We start from the raw sequence: 13,834 nt of genomic DNA, 5'->3' as shown, positions 1-13,834 counted from the left end.
TGATTGTGTGTGTGTGTGTGTGTGTGTTATACAATCAGAAATTATTCGAAGTTGTCCACTAAGACTTAAATAACTCATATTTTTGTAACTCCACAGCACATCGGATATGACTGTCAGTGCTGGGTTGTTCCTCAAATTCTCATAATGCACACTCATGTTCTGGCCCCTTACGAAAGTGGTTTGCTTAAGATGTGTTAAGTAAAATGTAGAAGTACTCGGTGTGCTCTTTCCGTCTGTGTTTTGCAAAAAAAACAAAACTACTGTTGTGTTGCAAAGAACAGTGCTTATACTAAATGCTACCTGAATGCTGTATGTGATGCACTTCTACAAATCCAACATATGTACCTCTGATAAGTTGTAGTGCCTGGTAATTAAATATAAAATATAGAGTTGATCATTAGCTGAAGTGATGAGGGATATCTTTATGCTGAGCTTATATCAACATCTCAAAGACTTTGTATGGGCTCATAATAACATTCCCCTAGTGAAGACTTTCTAGGGTGGTTTGTGTGGTACAACAACTGCACCCCAGCACCAAAACCTCATTAGAATCGGAAATGTAGCCCTGAAAAACATCTTAAATCAACACCTACATAAGTTAGACAGGTAATTTAGGGGATTTCTTTAGGTTTCCTAATTTCCAAATTTGAATGTAACATTTCTGGTTTCGGTGAATAAATGAATGAAGGTGTTTTGTGCAATGGCTTTAGGAAGTCATGAGTTTATGTTTAACAAGACGTCTAGTTAAGACTATGCATCAGAAAAAAAGTTTTATAAGAGGAAGCTCTTACCTGCTGTACTTTCAGAATTGATGTACATGTTAAAGGCTCATATGGAGATCAATATATGAAGACAATATTCATTATATGAAGAGAAGGTGAGCTCATTTTTATTTTTGTGTATCATCAGTGATTTCCTTAATTTTCCCCATATTTTCTATTTACTATTAGAATAAAATCATCATAAAAAAGCATGTAGACATTATAATCCCTAAAAGATGCCAGTTTGACATTTGCAGCAGCACTTCAGCTTCCAAGCTACATGGAAGATTTGAAGAATATGTTTACTGAATATTTCTAATATTTCTGGGATGTACCAAAAAAACAAAACCCAAATTTTTATTTATGTTACTGCCTATACGTTTATTCCTAATGAGCAAGTTAGTGTTTAAATACTCCCTGAAAGGTATGAGGAAGAAACCCTGAAATGAGTCATACTTAAAAGGTAACCTATCCTCATCTGGGTGGCGTCTAACATCAATTCATTGATATTTAATTATTGTTGAGGTATGATGGGTGATTAATGCAGACCTGTTCATGCAAATTGCAGTCCTAAGACATTCAAGCAGACTGTGTGTTCATTACAGTCCAAATTCATCCTCAATGTTCTTGAGTTGCACAGTAAGTTCATATCCTGGTGTCATCTCCAGTTGAAGAGAACTACATCCAGAGGTATGAATAAGGCAGATCCAAAAAGGAAAAAAAAACAGGGTCACTGGTAACTCAGAAGTATCTTTGACTTGACACAGAATCAAATGCTGTGCTTTTGCACACTGGACTGTATATTCACTTGCTGTAATGAGAATCCGCCTGTAGGTGTCGCGCTACACAGGAGCTACGAGACTCATAATACCACATCGAAGAAGAAATACCCGGAAGTGTGTCAGCTCATATGATCGCTTGGTCACGCCTACTGTTTACTATCAGCGAGTTATGATTGAACCGTTTTTTTAAGGCAATAAACAAAAAATCCGTAGTTTTATAATACACGGGTTGGCAGCTTGGCGAGCGCGCTGAACAATCATTTTATCCGGATTAAATGACGGATTGGGATTAAGCAGTTTTAAAGCAGTTTTAATGGCGTCATCAGCGGTGAGATGCAACACTTAAACTTGCACTTAAGACTTTTTACTCGGAGTTGTAGACTCCATTGTGTGTCACATTAACGCAGGGAAATGTTCAATTCTGCATTCCACTGTGCTGAATACATGTAGGAAAGATAGTATCTGGTAATCTGATGATAACAAAATGTTTAATTTGAGCTGAAATCCTTCTTTTCTTTTTCTTTTCTGATGCATAACTCAACCGGAACCTCCTGCACTTGCATGCAAACCTTTTTAGACACTGGTTTCCGGTTTTGGGCTGCAGAGAAATCCTCCCATAAACAGTATTATTCTGCATGCACATGATTCACTTTTATTTAGACCAGGTGATTTAGACCAAAATCTGCTCATCTGCTTTCCTTTACTGATCAAATGACTGTAAAACAGATCTCAATATAAATAATCCAGGAATTTCACTGCTTCAAAAATTCACCAGAGAAACAGGACATTTCAGATAAAAGTCATTCATCAGATGTGACACGTCAAACAAAGTGATTTTTGGGGCCCAGTAAAACTAGTAGAAGCTCCAAAAAAGTTCTTAGTTTGGCATCGGATGGGGGGTTGTAATATATTTTATCCTGCCTGAACTATGAACTTTTGGCAAGGTCTAGGAGTCTGTGTGATCTGCGATGCATCCTTGTGTCCAGCTGATATCAGGAAAGAGATATATGTTCTCCCTTCATGTTAATTCAAGAAAGTATATAGGCACACAGGACAAAGCCTGAGCAAAAACAGGCTCTATACTATGGAACAGTTGACCCAGACAGGAAATCACGTACATTACACAGACACCAAGGACTGTGTTAAGAGAAAGTGTAAAGCCCTCTAAATAGTAACAGGGACTTTGATCCGAAACATCCTGTATCTCTGAAAAAAATGTGTACATGTACATTTGTGTCCCTTTTTTCAGAAGGGGTTAAAGAAGTTTAATGGCCTGTTATTTCTCTGTGTGTGCATTTGTAGACAATCGGTGAGTTCATGCAGTCTCTCAGTGAAATGGGTTTCACTGAGAATCAGATTCAGGCTGCATTTCAGGCCGGATGTTTCTCTGTGCCAGAAGCTGCAGAATGGTAAGACTTCGTAAAAATATCTATACAAAGTATTGCACTTTTTGCTTTATTACCAGAGGTCGACTGATTATGTTTTTTGTAACTGTTAAAAAGACATGCATTCAAACTGAAACAAAAAATTAAACAGTTGCAACCAAAATTAATATAAAAAAAACGGCAAATAACCTCTATAGGCCGCTCTCATTCTGTATAACGCAACCCGGAAAAACTATCTGTATTGATATTTGTTGATAACCGATAGTTCCAGCAATCAACTATGAATAATTAATTGGTATTACTATTTTCATTTAATTCAATTTGATTTGTATAGCGCTTTGAACAATGTACATTGTCACAGAGCAACTTCGTAGAAATAAATTTATTATGAATATAAAATTTAAATCTTTTAATTGGCCCCAATGTATAAATCCGTTGATGAACATTTTATAGTGAATAATATATTTAAGGGAGAAAAGAAGAACTTCATTCTGTGTTATAAGAGGATTCCAGTGCTTTGGGTTGAATGACGACTTCCTATTGGAGCACAAACTAAATAAAGTTTATATAAACAAATTGTTTATGGTTTTTGTGTATGAATTAAAATAAATCTCTCTTAAAACAACACATGTACTAACCACAAACCCTGGGTGTATATATTTGCTTTCAAATCTTGTTGGCTAAATCTGAAGAGCCTGAGCCTAAAATTGATTACATTGTAACTGATTGACAAGCACCTTAAGCTTTGTACTTTATTCTAGTCAATGTCATCGTTTTTTGTCTCATTTTTAATGCTGTATGTGCAGGATTGTGCGTGCCGGCAGTCCGAGACACACGCTAACACCGCGTTCCGGTCCAACTACAAGTGCTATATCGGCTTTTAACCCTCCGAAAGATGCTCCAGGAGCTGAAACTGGAGGAAAAGGTACAAACCGTACACTGGTAAAGCATTGGAGAGTAAACCTCACAATAGCAAACTTTACACCAAGAAACCTCTACCACATTAATACACACATTTTGATATTAAATAAATGCCTCATACTTAGGAGGTGGGATCGGAAAGTTTCTAGACCAGCTCTGTTTCCAAGAAAGTACTTTATTTATCTGCCATTACACACTATCACTTTCAAAATAGTCCCCTTGCACAGCAATACAGTGCTCCTAGCATTCCTGCCACTTCTGGAATATTTCCTGTAAGTCTTCTTCCCGAAGCGTGTAAGCACCTTCTGCGATTCGCGCTGGATCTCCGCAATGGTGTCAAAACGGCGATCTTTGAGCTGAATCTTTATCTTCAGGAAGAGGTCCACATGAGCCAAACCTGGCGAGTAGGATGGGTGCAGTAGTGAAATCAGGGGGATTGTTCTCCAACGATCATCATGCACAAGTTGCGAATGGTTTCGACATTTTCGCAAAGTTCTTCTGCTCTTGAAACGTGCTTGCCACTTAAAACACCTCGGACGACTCGATTTGCTCATTTTCACTCAGAATTTTGCACTTCATTCTTACTTGCTGTTTATGATGAAATGGCAACGCATGTGGTCAGAAAACCTCGATTTAGCAGCATTAGTCTCGAAACTTTTCGATACCACCTTATATTAAGGGACCTTTAACTATCCTCACTGAAACAAACGACACACTAATAAACATTACACTAACAAACCACACTAATAAGCTTCACTCTCTGTGTGTTAAAGCTGCTGATTTGGTGCTGCATCATCCTGTCGCAGAATCCGAACCTATAAGGTCTCGTATAAAGCAGAACAATGACTTTCTCGCTCAGGAGAGACAGCGAGCAGCAGAGCACGCTCGGGCCGAACGAAGACAAAACACTCAAGTACTGTATAAATCTGTCTGTCTGTCTAATGTATATAATACTATTAAGACCATTATAAACAGCCATTCTTCTTTGTTGGTGTGTGTTGACTAAATCAATTCTGCAGCAGCAGGTCGTTCATACCCAATATAATTTCACTTGTTTGTGACTGAGCGGTCGTATATGAAGCTTTCTCTGGCATGCTTCATGAAAATATGTGCGTGTTTTTTAGGAGCGAGAGTTAATCTTGAAAAGGATAGCAGAAAATCGCCGAGCTCAGCAGGAGAAACAAACCGTCACCCCATCTGCCAGTGAACGAGAGAAAACGAGCGAACGAGTGCAGGACAGCACAGACAACAAGTGCATTCTAATGGTAAGAACGCATATTATATCGATATATTATTATTATTATTATTATTATTATAGTATTTTATATATTACATTACATTACAATTCGTTACATTACATTATATTGAACATGGAGCCAAAAAAAGATAAGTAAATATATAGAGATATTTAATATTTAAGAACTAAAAAACACCACCCAGAAAAGGGTTTATTCTGCAAATAGAGTATCAGTGTATACATTCTTTTCACCAATAATAATAAAAAAAGAGATTTAACTATTTCATAATTTTACCTGTTTGCTGTTAGTTTATTTGCTTATGTTATAGCAGCTATAAACATTCTTTCCATCATCTTTTGGTTGCCAAGTCCTCCAAGAATGAAAAACTTAGCTACTGCTTTACCTCTGAATGCGCTGAGACTCATTCCAAAATGCTAAATTAGCTTCCAATCACCATGTTAACAGTGACTCATGTTTTTGAATCAGTTTATGTGGAGCATCTGCCAATCACGTCTCCGTTCAAGCTGTTACCATCGAAACTGTAGAATAATGGATCAAGTGCATTATAAATGAAGCATTATAGACAATTATTTAACACCAAAAGGGATTTTAAGATCAGCAGTACTGTGTTATAATTGCTTAAAATATTTTTGCACTTTTTTTAACCATAAGTGGCAAAATGTTCCCGAATTATTGTGTGTGTGTTTTGTAGATCCGCCTCCCCACTGGTGAGTCTTTGAGGCTGTGTTTTCCGGCTGACGCTCCTCTCCAGGCCGTCGTTGACCATGTCACTTCACTCCACTCGTCTCTTCCTTCGTTCACTCTTTTTCACGGTTTTCCTCGTCGGCGCTTCAGCGACAATGACATGTCACTGACACTGCACTCTCTCGGTTTAACGCCGAACGCCGCACTCGTCCTCCAGGCCATCACTCCTCCTGATCCCTCTATCCCCACCCCCGCTCCTAATCCTGAACCACCTCGGAGTGACCCTCCTGCCCTTCAGGTGGCAGATGAGCTAGTTCAACCTGTAGCTCCACCCCATTTTCACCCAATACGCTGGGATGATATGGTGCAAGCTGGGATTGCTGAACCTCGTCACCGCTGGGGTACAATAAAAAAAACACGTCTACACATAATCTACACTTATCGTTTATTATTTTTTTTTATGTCAACACTAGCTATTTGCAGTAGGGAAGTGGTAACTTAGTGGTCGAACCAAATTTTCACTTTAAATGACCTCCCTCACTTGTGATTGTCCAGCATCAGAACAGTACCAAAACTGGACTGTTGAAGGTTGGACAAATGTCACAAGGTCTTATTTGTATTATTATTATTATTTATTTATTTATTATTTTTTTATATATATATTTTTTTTATATTGCGTATTTGAGAATCGGTACACTATCGCCAAACAAAATATCGCGATACTCACATGTAGCGATATTTTCTTACACCCCTACTGTTCACTGCTGACAAATTCACTTAAAGTTTATTGCACTCGTTGCACTTTTTGCACACAATTATTGTAAAGTGTGGTTATTTGGGTAACATTATGGTTTGTGCAAGGTAAAACCAGAACTTTGAAAACTCTAGAGACTTTTGTATGTAAAATCTTAGTGAATCAGCAGTTTTCTGAAAGACACCAATCAGTTCTTACAAAACTTACAAAACTCCATCGCATTTATTTCCACATGTGGCTGATTTTTTCTATTGATTTATTTTTTTGCTTTGATTAATACAATTTTTTTCTTATCAACAGGTCGTGGACAGAGAATGGTTCAAGGGGAAGATCCTGATGATGGCGATGATGCTAATCCTGATGCTGATGAAGAGCAGGCACTAGCGGATATTAATGGTACTGATCATGTATACTGCAATTTGTAAAACTGTTTCAGTTGACCTGTGATGTACAGTTTTACTGTAGCTGTGTAGCTTCACATGTTTTAGTATGTATCTGTGGGCTTATTTCAGCAATACCTCGCCTTCCTTTTTTCAACGAGCTCAGAGAACAAGATCAGCATTACTGGCCGGATCAGGGAAACAGACTCGGGTACATACAAACACACATTTTTACTCTTTGAAGAGCATTTCTACTGACGTTACATGATAATTTTACATTTAGAGTCAATGAGCAGTATTTAGGATCTAGTGTTTGTGTGTGTGTGTGTGTGTGTGTGTCAGAGGTGGAAAGTAATGAAGTACACATTCTTTGTTACTGTACTTGAGTAGATTTTTCTGGTATCAGAACTTTACTTCACTATTTATTTTTCTGACAACTTTTTACTTGTACTCATTTTTTTTACACAAATGTCTGTATTTTTAATTCTTACATTTTCAAAACAGGCTTTTTACCTTAGTTTTAATCTATCAGAGCCCAAACGTCTTTACTTTAACTTGAGTGATCATAAGTAATCATTAGTTCAACTTTTACCAGAGTTTTTTAAAACATGATTATCTGTACTTTTACTTTAGTGAAGGATGCGTGTCCTTTTAACATCTCTGGTGTGTGTGTGTGTGTAGAAATCCAGATGCCTTAGTAGATCCAGCAGAAGGCAGAGTTTTACCCGGCGAGGCAGCTTTACAACGTTTACAAAGAAACGACCAACAGCGCCATCATCACACAGAGTCTCTGATCCCACACAAGAAACCCTGCACTGTGCCCAGACTCATCACCATGGCAACACAAGCCGCCATCTCTCTCATTAGTGGTCAGAAATGTTATAAAGACTTTATGCATGCTCATTCTTCCTCTTAATATTATTATTTGTTGTTTTGGTGAATTATATAATTTGCTTGAATTCACAGTAATGCCAGTTTTGATTTTTTTTTTCCGTTTCAGCTCCTAGTATGCAGTTCGTCAGCAGTTTTTCGTGTCTGACCCCGGAGCTGGCTGAGCGTTTGTTGGGTCACATGACCGCAGATCGCGCGCTGACCCCAAGAACCCTTCAGCTCTTCATAGGCTGCTCGCTCAGAACGCTAACATTGAACAGCTACCCATACACCACCAACACACTGCTACAGCAACTCAGCACGTTTACACACCTCACACACCTCAGCTTGGTCAACTCGCCCCTAATCACTGGTATGTGTGCATGATTATGCGATTTCATTATTCAATCTGCAAAATTAGCGATCACTCTGACAGGTTACATGAACGTGACTGACAAAGTTTTTTATGAATCTTTGTGATTTGGAGTTTAGAAGCACAATATCATTTTGTATTAGAGACTGTATTGAGGACTTGCCACATAATTTATTTGGCAATAAGGATATATCTATTTTGGCGTTTATAAAAGGAGTCTCCATTGTTAATGCTTTTAGTTAGAAGTTGACTGATTTTACTGACACTGACGGGTAGGTTAACCAATAACCAGTTAATCAACTGATAGTTATTAAAATGCATACTGAAAAAAAAAACACTCCATGTAAAATAGTACTCAACTTAAAAACCAGTGCTGAATCATGAAAATGTGCTAAATGAAGTAAATATGAATATATCGATTAAATAAAAAATATTGCGGAAAATAAAAGACATGCATTTAAACTAAAACAAAAAGTAACCTTCCAAATGAATGAAAACAGTTGCATCCAAAATTAATAAAAAATAAATAAAATAAAAGCAACTTCAAATAAACAGCATGTGTCATCAGTGATGTGCCTCTAGAGGCCGCTCTTGTACTGTATAATGACAGCAGACTTTTTCAGCCGCTCCAGCAACAATTTCCAGTAATCAACTATTGGCAGGATCGATGTTAAGACATTGTTTAAAAAATCCAAACGATTCATCAAGTAGAGGTTTGTTCCACTATCTTGGCACCAGTACAGAAAAGAGTCTAAAAACGTGTCTTCCTTGGACCCTGAAGAGGCAGTGGGACCCATGTAGGGAGTGTGGTACAGTGAGGTGTGAGAGATGTGCTGAGAGGTGGAGGGGTGCTGGTCTGATTTAAGCTTTGTATTTGAGAATGAGTGTTACAATCTGATGTGGATCAGGAAGCCATTTGATGGAACGTAGCAGTGGGGTGCTGTGGAAGAACCTAGAAAGATCCAGAGTGTTATTGTGTAGCTGTAAAAGATGTTTGCTGTTATTTTCTCTTTGACAGATTGTGGGCTGTCGGTGTTGTGCAAGTTGGTGAAGCTGCAGTACCTGAATCTCTCGTCCTGCTCTAAACTTACTGACGGCTGTTTACATCACATGAAAAGTAAGTCGTAATACATTTGTTTTATTGACATGCAGTTACATCAGTTCATTAACAGTGTGAAAATTTCCCTTTGGGATTAATATATTGCTCTATCTATCTATCTATCTATCTATCTATCTATCTATCTATCTATCTATCTATCTATCTATCTATCTATCTATCTATCTATCTATCTATCTACAGCTCTAACGTTACAGTGTGTGCGATTGTGTGTTTGCGTTCAGCTCTCAGATCCTTGTGTGTGTTGATTCTGGATCACACTAAAGTAAGCGATGCCGGTCTGCTGGTGTTCCTTCAGACGTGTCCTCCTGCACTCGTTCACCTGAGTTTAAACCAAACCGCTGTTACAGAGGAAACTCTAACCGCACTGCGTGTGTGCGTACCACAGCTGCGTCTGCTCAGCATCACACACACCAAGGTAACTCGTTCACACACAAACCCACACTCTCACACACATACTGTATCAGCAAGCGTAAATCTTTCATGGTTAGAACAAAGCAACGGTAAAGGCTTTAATGTTTGCCTAACCAAAAAAAAGACAAAATACAATACACAACAAACCACATATAAGGCAAAAACCTTTCAGAAAAAATGACTAACAATAACTAACACAGGTTATGAGTATCCACCCAGTTAGGACAGAGCTGTCAATCAAGTTTAACTAAAAAAGCTCTGGCTTTTTTCATGACCATTTTTATACTTTATTTTCCATTCTGCTTATGTGGTTTGGTGGGCGGGGCTTTATTGGAAGCACTGAAGATATAAGGCTTGCCTTCTTTTTTTTTTTAACTACTTATGTTTGATAATGGGATACAAGGTCTAACTCTGAGACCAGACGCGTTAGTCAGATTCTGCTCTCGTTTTAGAAAGCTTGTCGCAACAGTAGTGTCAGGATTTTGCATGAGGTCATCATTTTTTGTTTCAGTCCAACCTACCAGATTGTATTTTCTTAGTAATCAGGAGGCTGTGACTTTAAACCCCTGCCACTGTTACACTTGTGAAATAACACTTGTGAAATACTCCTCCAGTATTCAGTAATCCTTCTAGTGCACTGGAACAATGCGTTAAAAAAAAAGTGAAGTCCCTCAATTCCACAAAAGTTAAGATTTGGATTTTTATAATGAAATTAAAAGCTTAAATCTTTTGGCTGTTGTTGGTACATAGCAGTGGTGACGAACTTTAGTATGAGATCATATAACCCGGAAAATTTGTCTTACTGTCCCAGTGTTTATTAAATCACGGTCCTTACAAAGTTTAGACTATGCCTGGTCCAGGCAGCTGATTGAGACACGCTGTGTCCAGATACCATTAAAATGTAGAATGGATGTGGCATGTGTATTTCCTTGTGACTTTCCTATTGTTTTTTTCCTCCTCAGGTGTGTGACGTATCTACTCTGACCGATCTGCACGAACTGCAGACTCTTCACCTTGACTTCACCCAGGTTAAAGAAGAATCGCTGCGGTGTCTTTCAGCACACCGCACCCTAACATCGCTCAGTCTTCACGGCGTTCCTGTCAGCAGCGGCGATCACACGCTCGAGATACTCTCAGGTCCGTCTTTTCACTGTCTGCCTTACTGGGTTTCCAGCAGAGCAGATTTTACACCGTTCACACTGCAAACGAGCGTCAGTAATGCAAAAATGATTTCCATTCGCTTTTGTTGCAGGGCTGAATCTGACTCAGTTAACGCTTCCTGGCCGCCACTCAGTGACCGACGCAGGACTTTTCTTCCTCTGCGGACACGCTCTGCTCTCTGAGCTCGACCTGAGCGACTACACACACATTACTGACCAGGGTATCACACAATTGGGGAAAATGACTCGGTATGTGTAGAGTATGATCGATTTTAATACAATGCCCAGATTAAAAAAATCTTAAATAATCCCTTGTTATGGCTCTAGGGGAAACACTGTGCATTTCTTCTTAAACGCAGATTAAATATGAATAAGATTCCCCAGTCAGAAGGCTAAATGAAAGAAAAGAAGAGGAAATGTGAAAGACTTGCTTTGCTTCTTGTAGTGGTTCCTAAAACACTTAAACTATCTTAAAAAACTAGCACTTTCCAAGTTTGCGTTGTTTTGAAAAATAAATAAATAAATAATTCAAGAGAGTTGTAGGCTGATTTATCTTAAGTTGTAATCTAGCGGACCAGTGTAGATTTGTTCATCCACTTTTGTACGTCGCTCTGGACAAGGGCGTCTGCTAAATGGCGCAAATGTAAATGTACTTTTCCTTCACTTTCACATTTGTCCTGTGAATTTGGAAACTGGTCCCTTCTTCAGTAAAAGCACAGGTTACAAAGTGCTATTTGTGTAATAATTCTGCTGCTAGCATAGATAGAGAAATAGATAGACATGGTATATTTAGGATGGTGTGGAAATTGAGTGTCCTACACAGAGTCCTTACCTCAACCCCTCTGAAAACCTTTGGGATAAACTGAAACACTGACTGCACCGTAGGACTCTTTGCCAAAAGATCAGTTCCTGACCTCAATAATGCTCTTAGTAGTTGAATGATCACAAATCCCTACAGTCATCAACCTGTTTATCTAAATTGTCACCAGAAAGCTTATTGTGTTTTATCCAATTTTGGTAAGTTTTTGTCAGGTGTAAACATGCCTCAGCATATGAGTTATTAATTGAAGTCTGTATGCGAATGGGTCCAATAAATAACAATGATAAATGTGATGTATTTTTGAAAACTAGCTTTAAAGTGCTCTCTCTCTCTCTCTCTCTCTCTCTCTCTCTCTCTCTCTCTCTTTCTCTCTCTCTCTCTCTCCAGGCTAAAGAAGCTTTCACTGAGCAACACTCCACTCACTGATGTGGGCTTAACAGCTCTGTCTACTCTCACTCTGCTGATGGACTTGTGCTTAAACCGGACAGCAGTGACAAGCCGTGGAGTCACGGAGTTCATCACACACCTGCCTTACTTACAGGTACTTATACACACACACACACACACACACACACACACTCGTATTAAATGGTAATATGGGAACGCAAGTAAAATGGTCATTAAATATTTCCCTTTTTTGGTTCATTATAAAATTTTAAATAATTTCCCTTGTTCTGATGCATTTCTCTGTTCTCTGTGTTTTGTCTTTGTCTAGGTTTTAGGTTTGTCCTGCACACAGGTGGGAGACTCGGTACTAAAAGCATTAATTCGCTGCACTGAACTGATCAAACTGAACCTGAGCAAAACTCGCATCACTGATCGGGGTAAAGTGAAAAGAATATAAAGGATGCAAAAATATTCGTTTGTAGAATACAGACCCTTTATTATATATAGTAATTGATCAATTACAGACTTTGTTTTCCATGATTTTTTTTTTTTTTTTACCTTCTAAGATGCAACCTGATTGGCCAGCATCTTTTTTTTTTTTTTTTTATATATATAAAAAGAGCATAACATTTATATATATATTTTTTTTCAGTTTAAAAGCTATCTATTAACAATAAATCTGGTTCTTATAAATCAGCATTTCTTATAAATGTACTTATAAAACAAGGGGCTGAGCAGAAACACCTCATGTGATAATGTGACATATGATGTAATGAACAGATTTTAAATTCTTGTCTCATTTCCAGGATTAAAGTTTCTTCATGGTAAGAAACTGAGTCAGGTAAATCTGGACGGTACCGGTGTGACTGCGGGGGGCGTGGCCAACCTGATCTCTGCTTCCCCTCACCTGATCAGCATCCGTGCCAATAACACACGGCCGCTCCCTCCTGAACAACAAAGCGACGATGATGAGGGTAACGATGAAGCTCGGCCATAGAAATGTGACAGATCTGAGCAGTGCATACACCATACCCCCCCACCACACACACACACACACACACACACACACACACACCCCCATAAACATTTCCTTTTATTTCATGCAAAGCCATCATTCAGTTGCTGTTTAAAACATCTCAGTAGACGACTTTATAACGCAATTTATTTCTATCCTACAATTGTCACACACTTTGTCATGATAGCTTTATAAGCGAACAAATAAAATAGCAATGTTATTATTAATCATTTTGCAGTTATATTGTTAACAAATGGCTGTAAGTAGGCCAGGTTATTTTTAACATGAGCCCAGAATCTCCTTTGGCCCAGTTTTTGAGCTAGCAAGTGCTGTGGCAATAAAAAAAGAGGTTTTAGTACGCATGAAACTTTAAACACAGCCTCATTAACCAGTGGTATTACAGCATTAATACTGTTCTGTATGCAAAATCAAATGAAACGACCTGGGGAAATGTATTTAGTAGTAGAATAGTAATTACATATAACATGCAACAAAAGTTTAGTACTTACAGCATTTATCAATCAGCCATTGTTATTATTAATAGAAGTGACAATATTATCAAGTCTTGCCAATACGTTTGGCAAATACTTAAATTAGTTCAGAACAATAGTTGGTATTTTGCGGAGTTCTAAATTATTGAAGACTGTTCGACAAAATGTAACCGAATAAAACATATATTTTTAGATATTGTTTGTATTCTGTAATAGATTTGTATAAGATCATTAAAAAAAGATAACAAATCATTACTCATT

At 38.1% G+C, this 13,834-nt stretch overlaps 1 protein-coding gene across 2 annotated transcripts; it reads left to right on the top strand.

Moving 5' to 3' along the window:
* The first annotated feature begins 1,658 nt into the window (after positions 1-1,658).
* si:ch73-173p19.1 lies at positions 1,659-13,825 on the top strand. 2 transcript variants are annotated; one of them, XM_046833936.1, is made up of 17 exons: positions 1,659-1,871; positions 2,846-2,952; positions 3,735-3,853; positions 4,623-4,762; positions 4,974-5,114; positions 5,800-6,193; positions 6,847-6,942; positions 7,059-7,137; positions 7,608-7,795; positions 7,927-8,169; positions 9,188-9,286; positions 9,511-9,704; positions 10,663-10,837; positions 10,953-11,109; positions 12,068-12,221; positions 12,396-12,504; positions 12,874-13,825. In XM_046833936.1, exons 1-17 carry the CDS (start codon positions 1,857-1,859, stop codon positions 13,062-13,064), a joined length of 2,601 nt encoding a protein of 866 aa, XP_046689892.1. In that variant the 5' UTR covers positions 1,659-1,856; the 3' UTR covers positions 13,065-13,825. The 2 variants fall into 2 exon arrangements, with proteins under 2 accessions (XP_046689892.1, XP_046689891.1); XM_046833935.1 differs by lacking the exon at positions 1,659-1,871 and adding an exon at positions 2,170-2,208.
* The last annotated feature ends 9 nt before the right edge of the window (positions 13,826-13,834 follow it).

Source organism: Silurus meridionalis, chromosome 21 (genome assembly GCF_014805685.1).
Source record: "Silurus meridionalis isolate SWU-2019-XX chromosome 21, ASM1480568v1, whole genome shotgun sequence".
Lineage (NCBI taxonomy): Eukaryota > Metazoa > Chordata > Actinopteri > Siluriformes > Siluridae > Silurus > Silurus meridionalis.
Note: the sequence above shows the minus strand (reverse complement) of the source record. Positions and strands in the feature narration are given on the sequence as shown.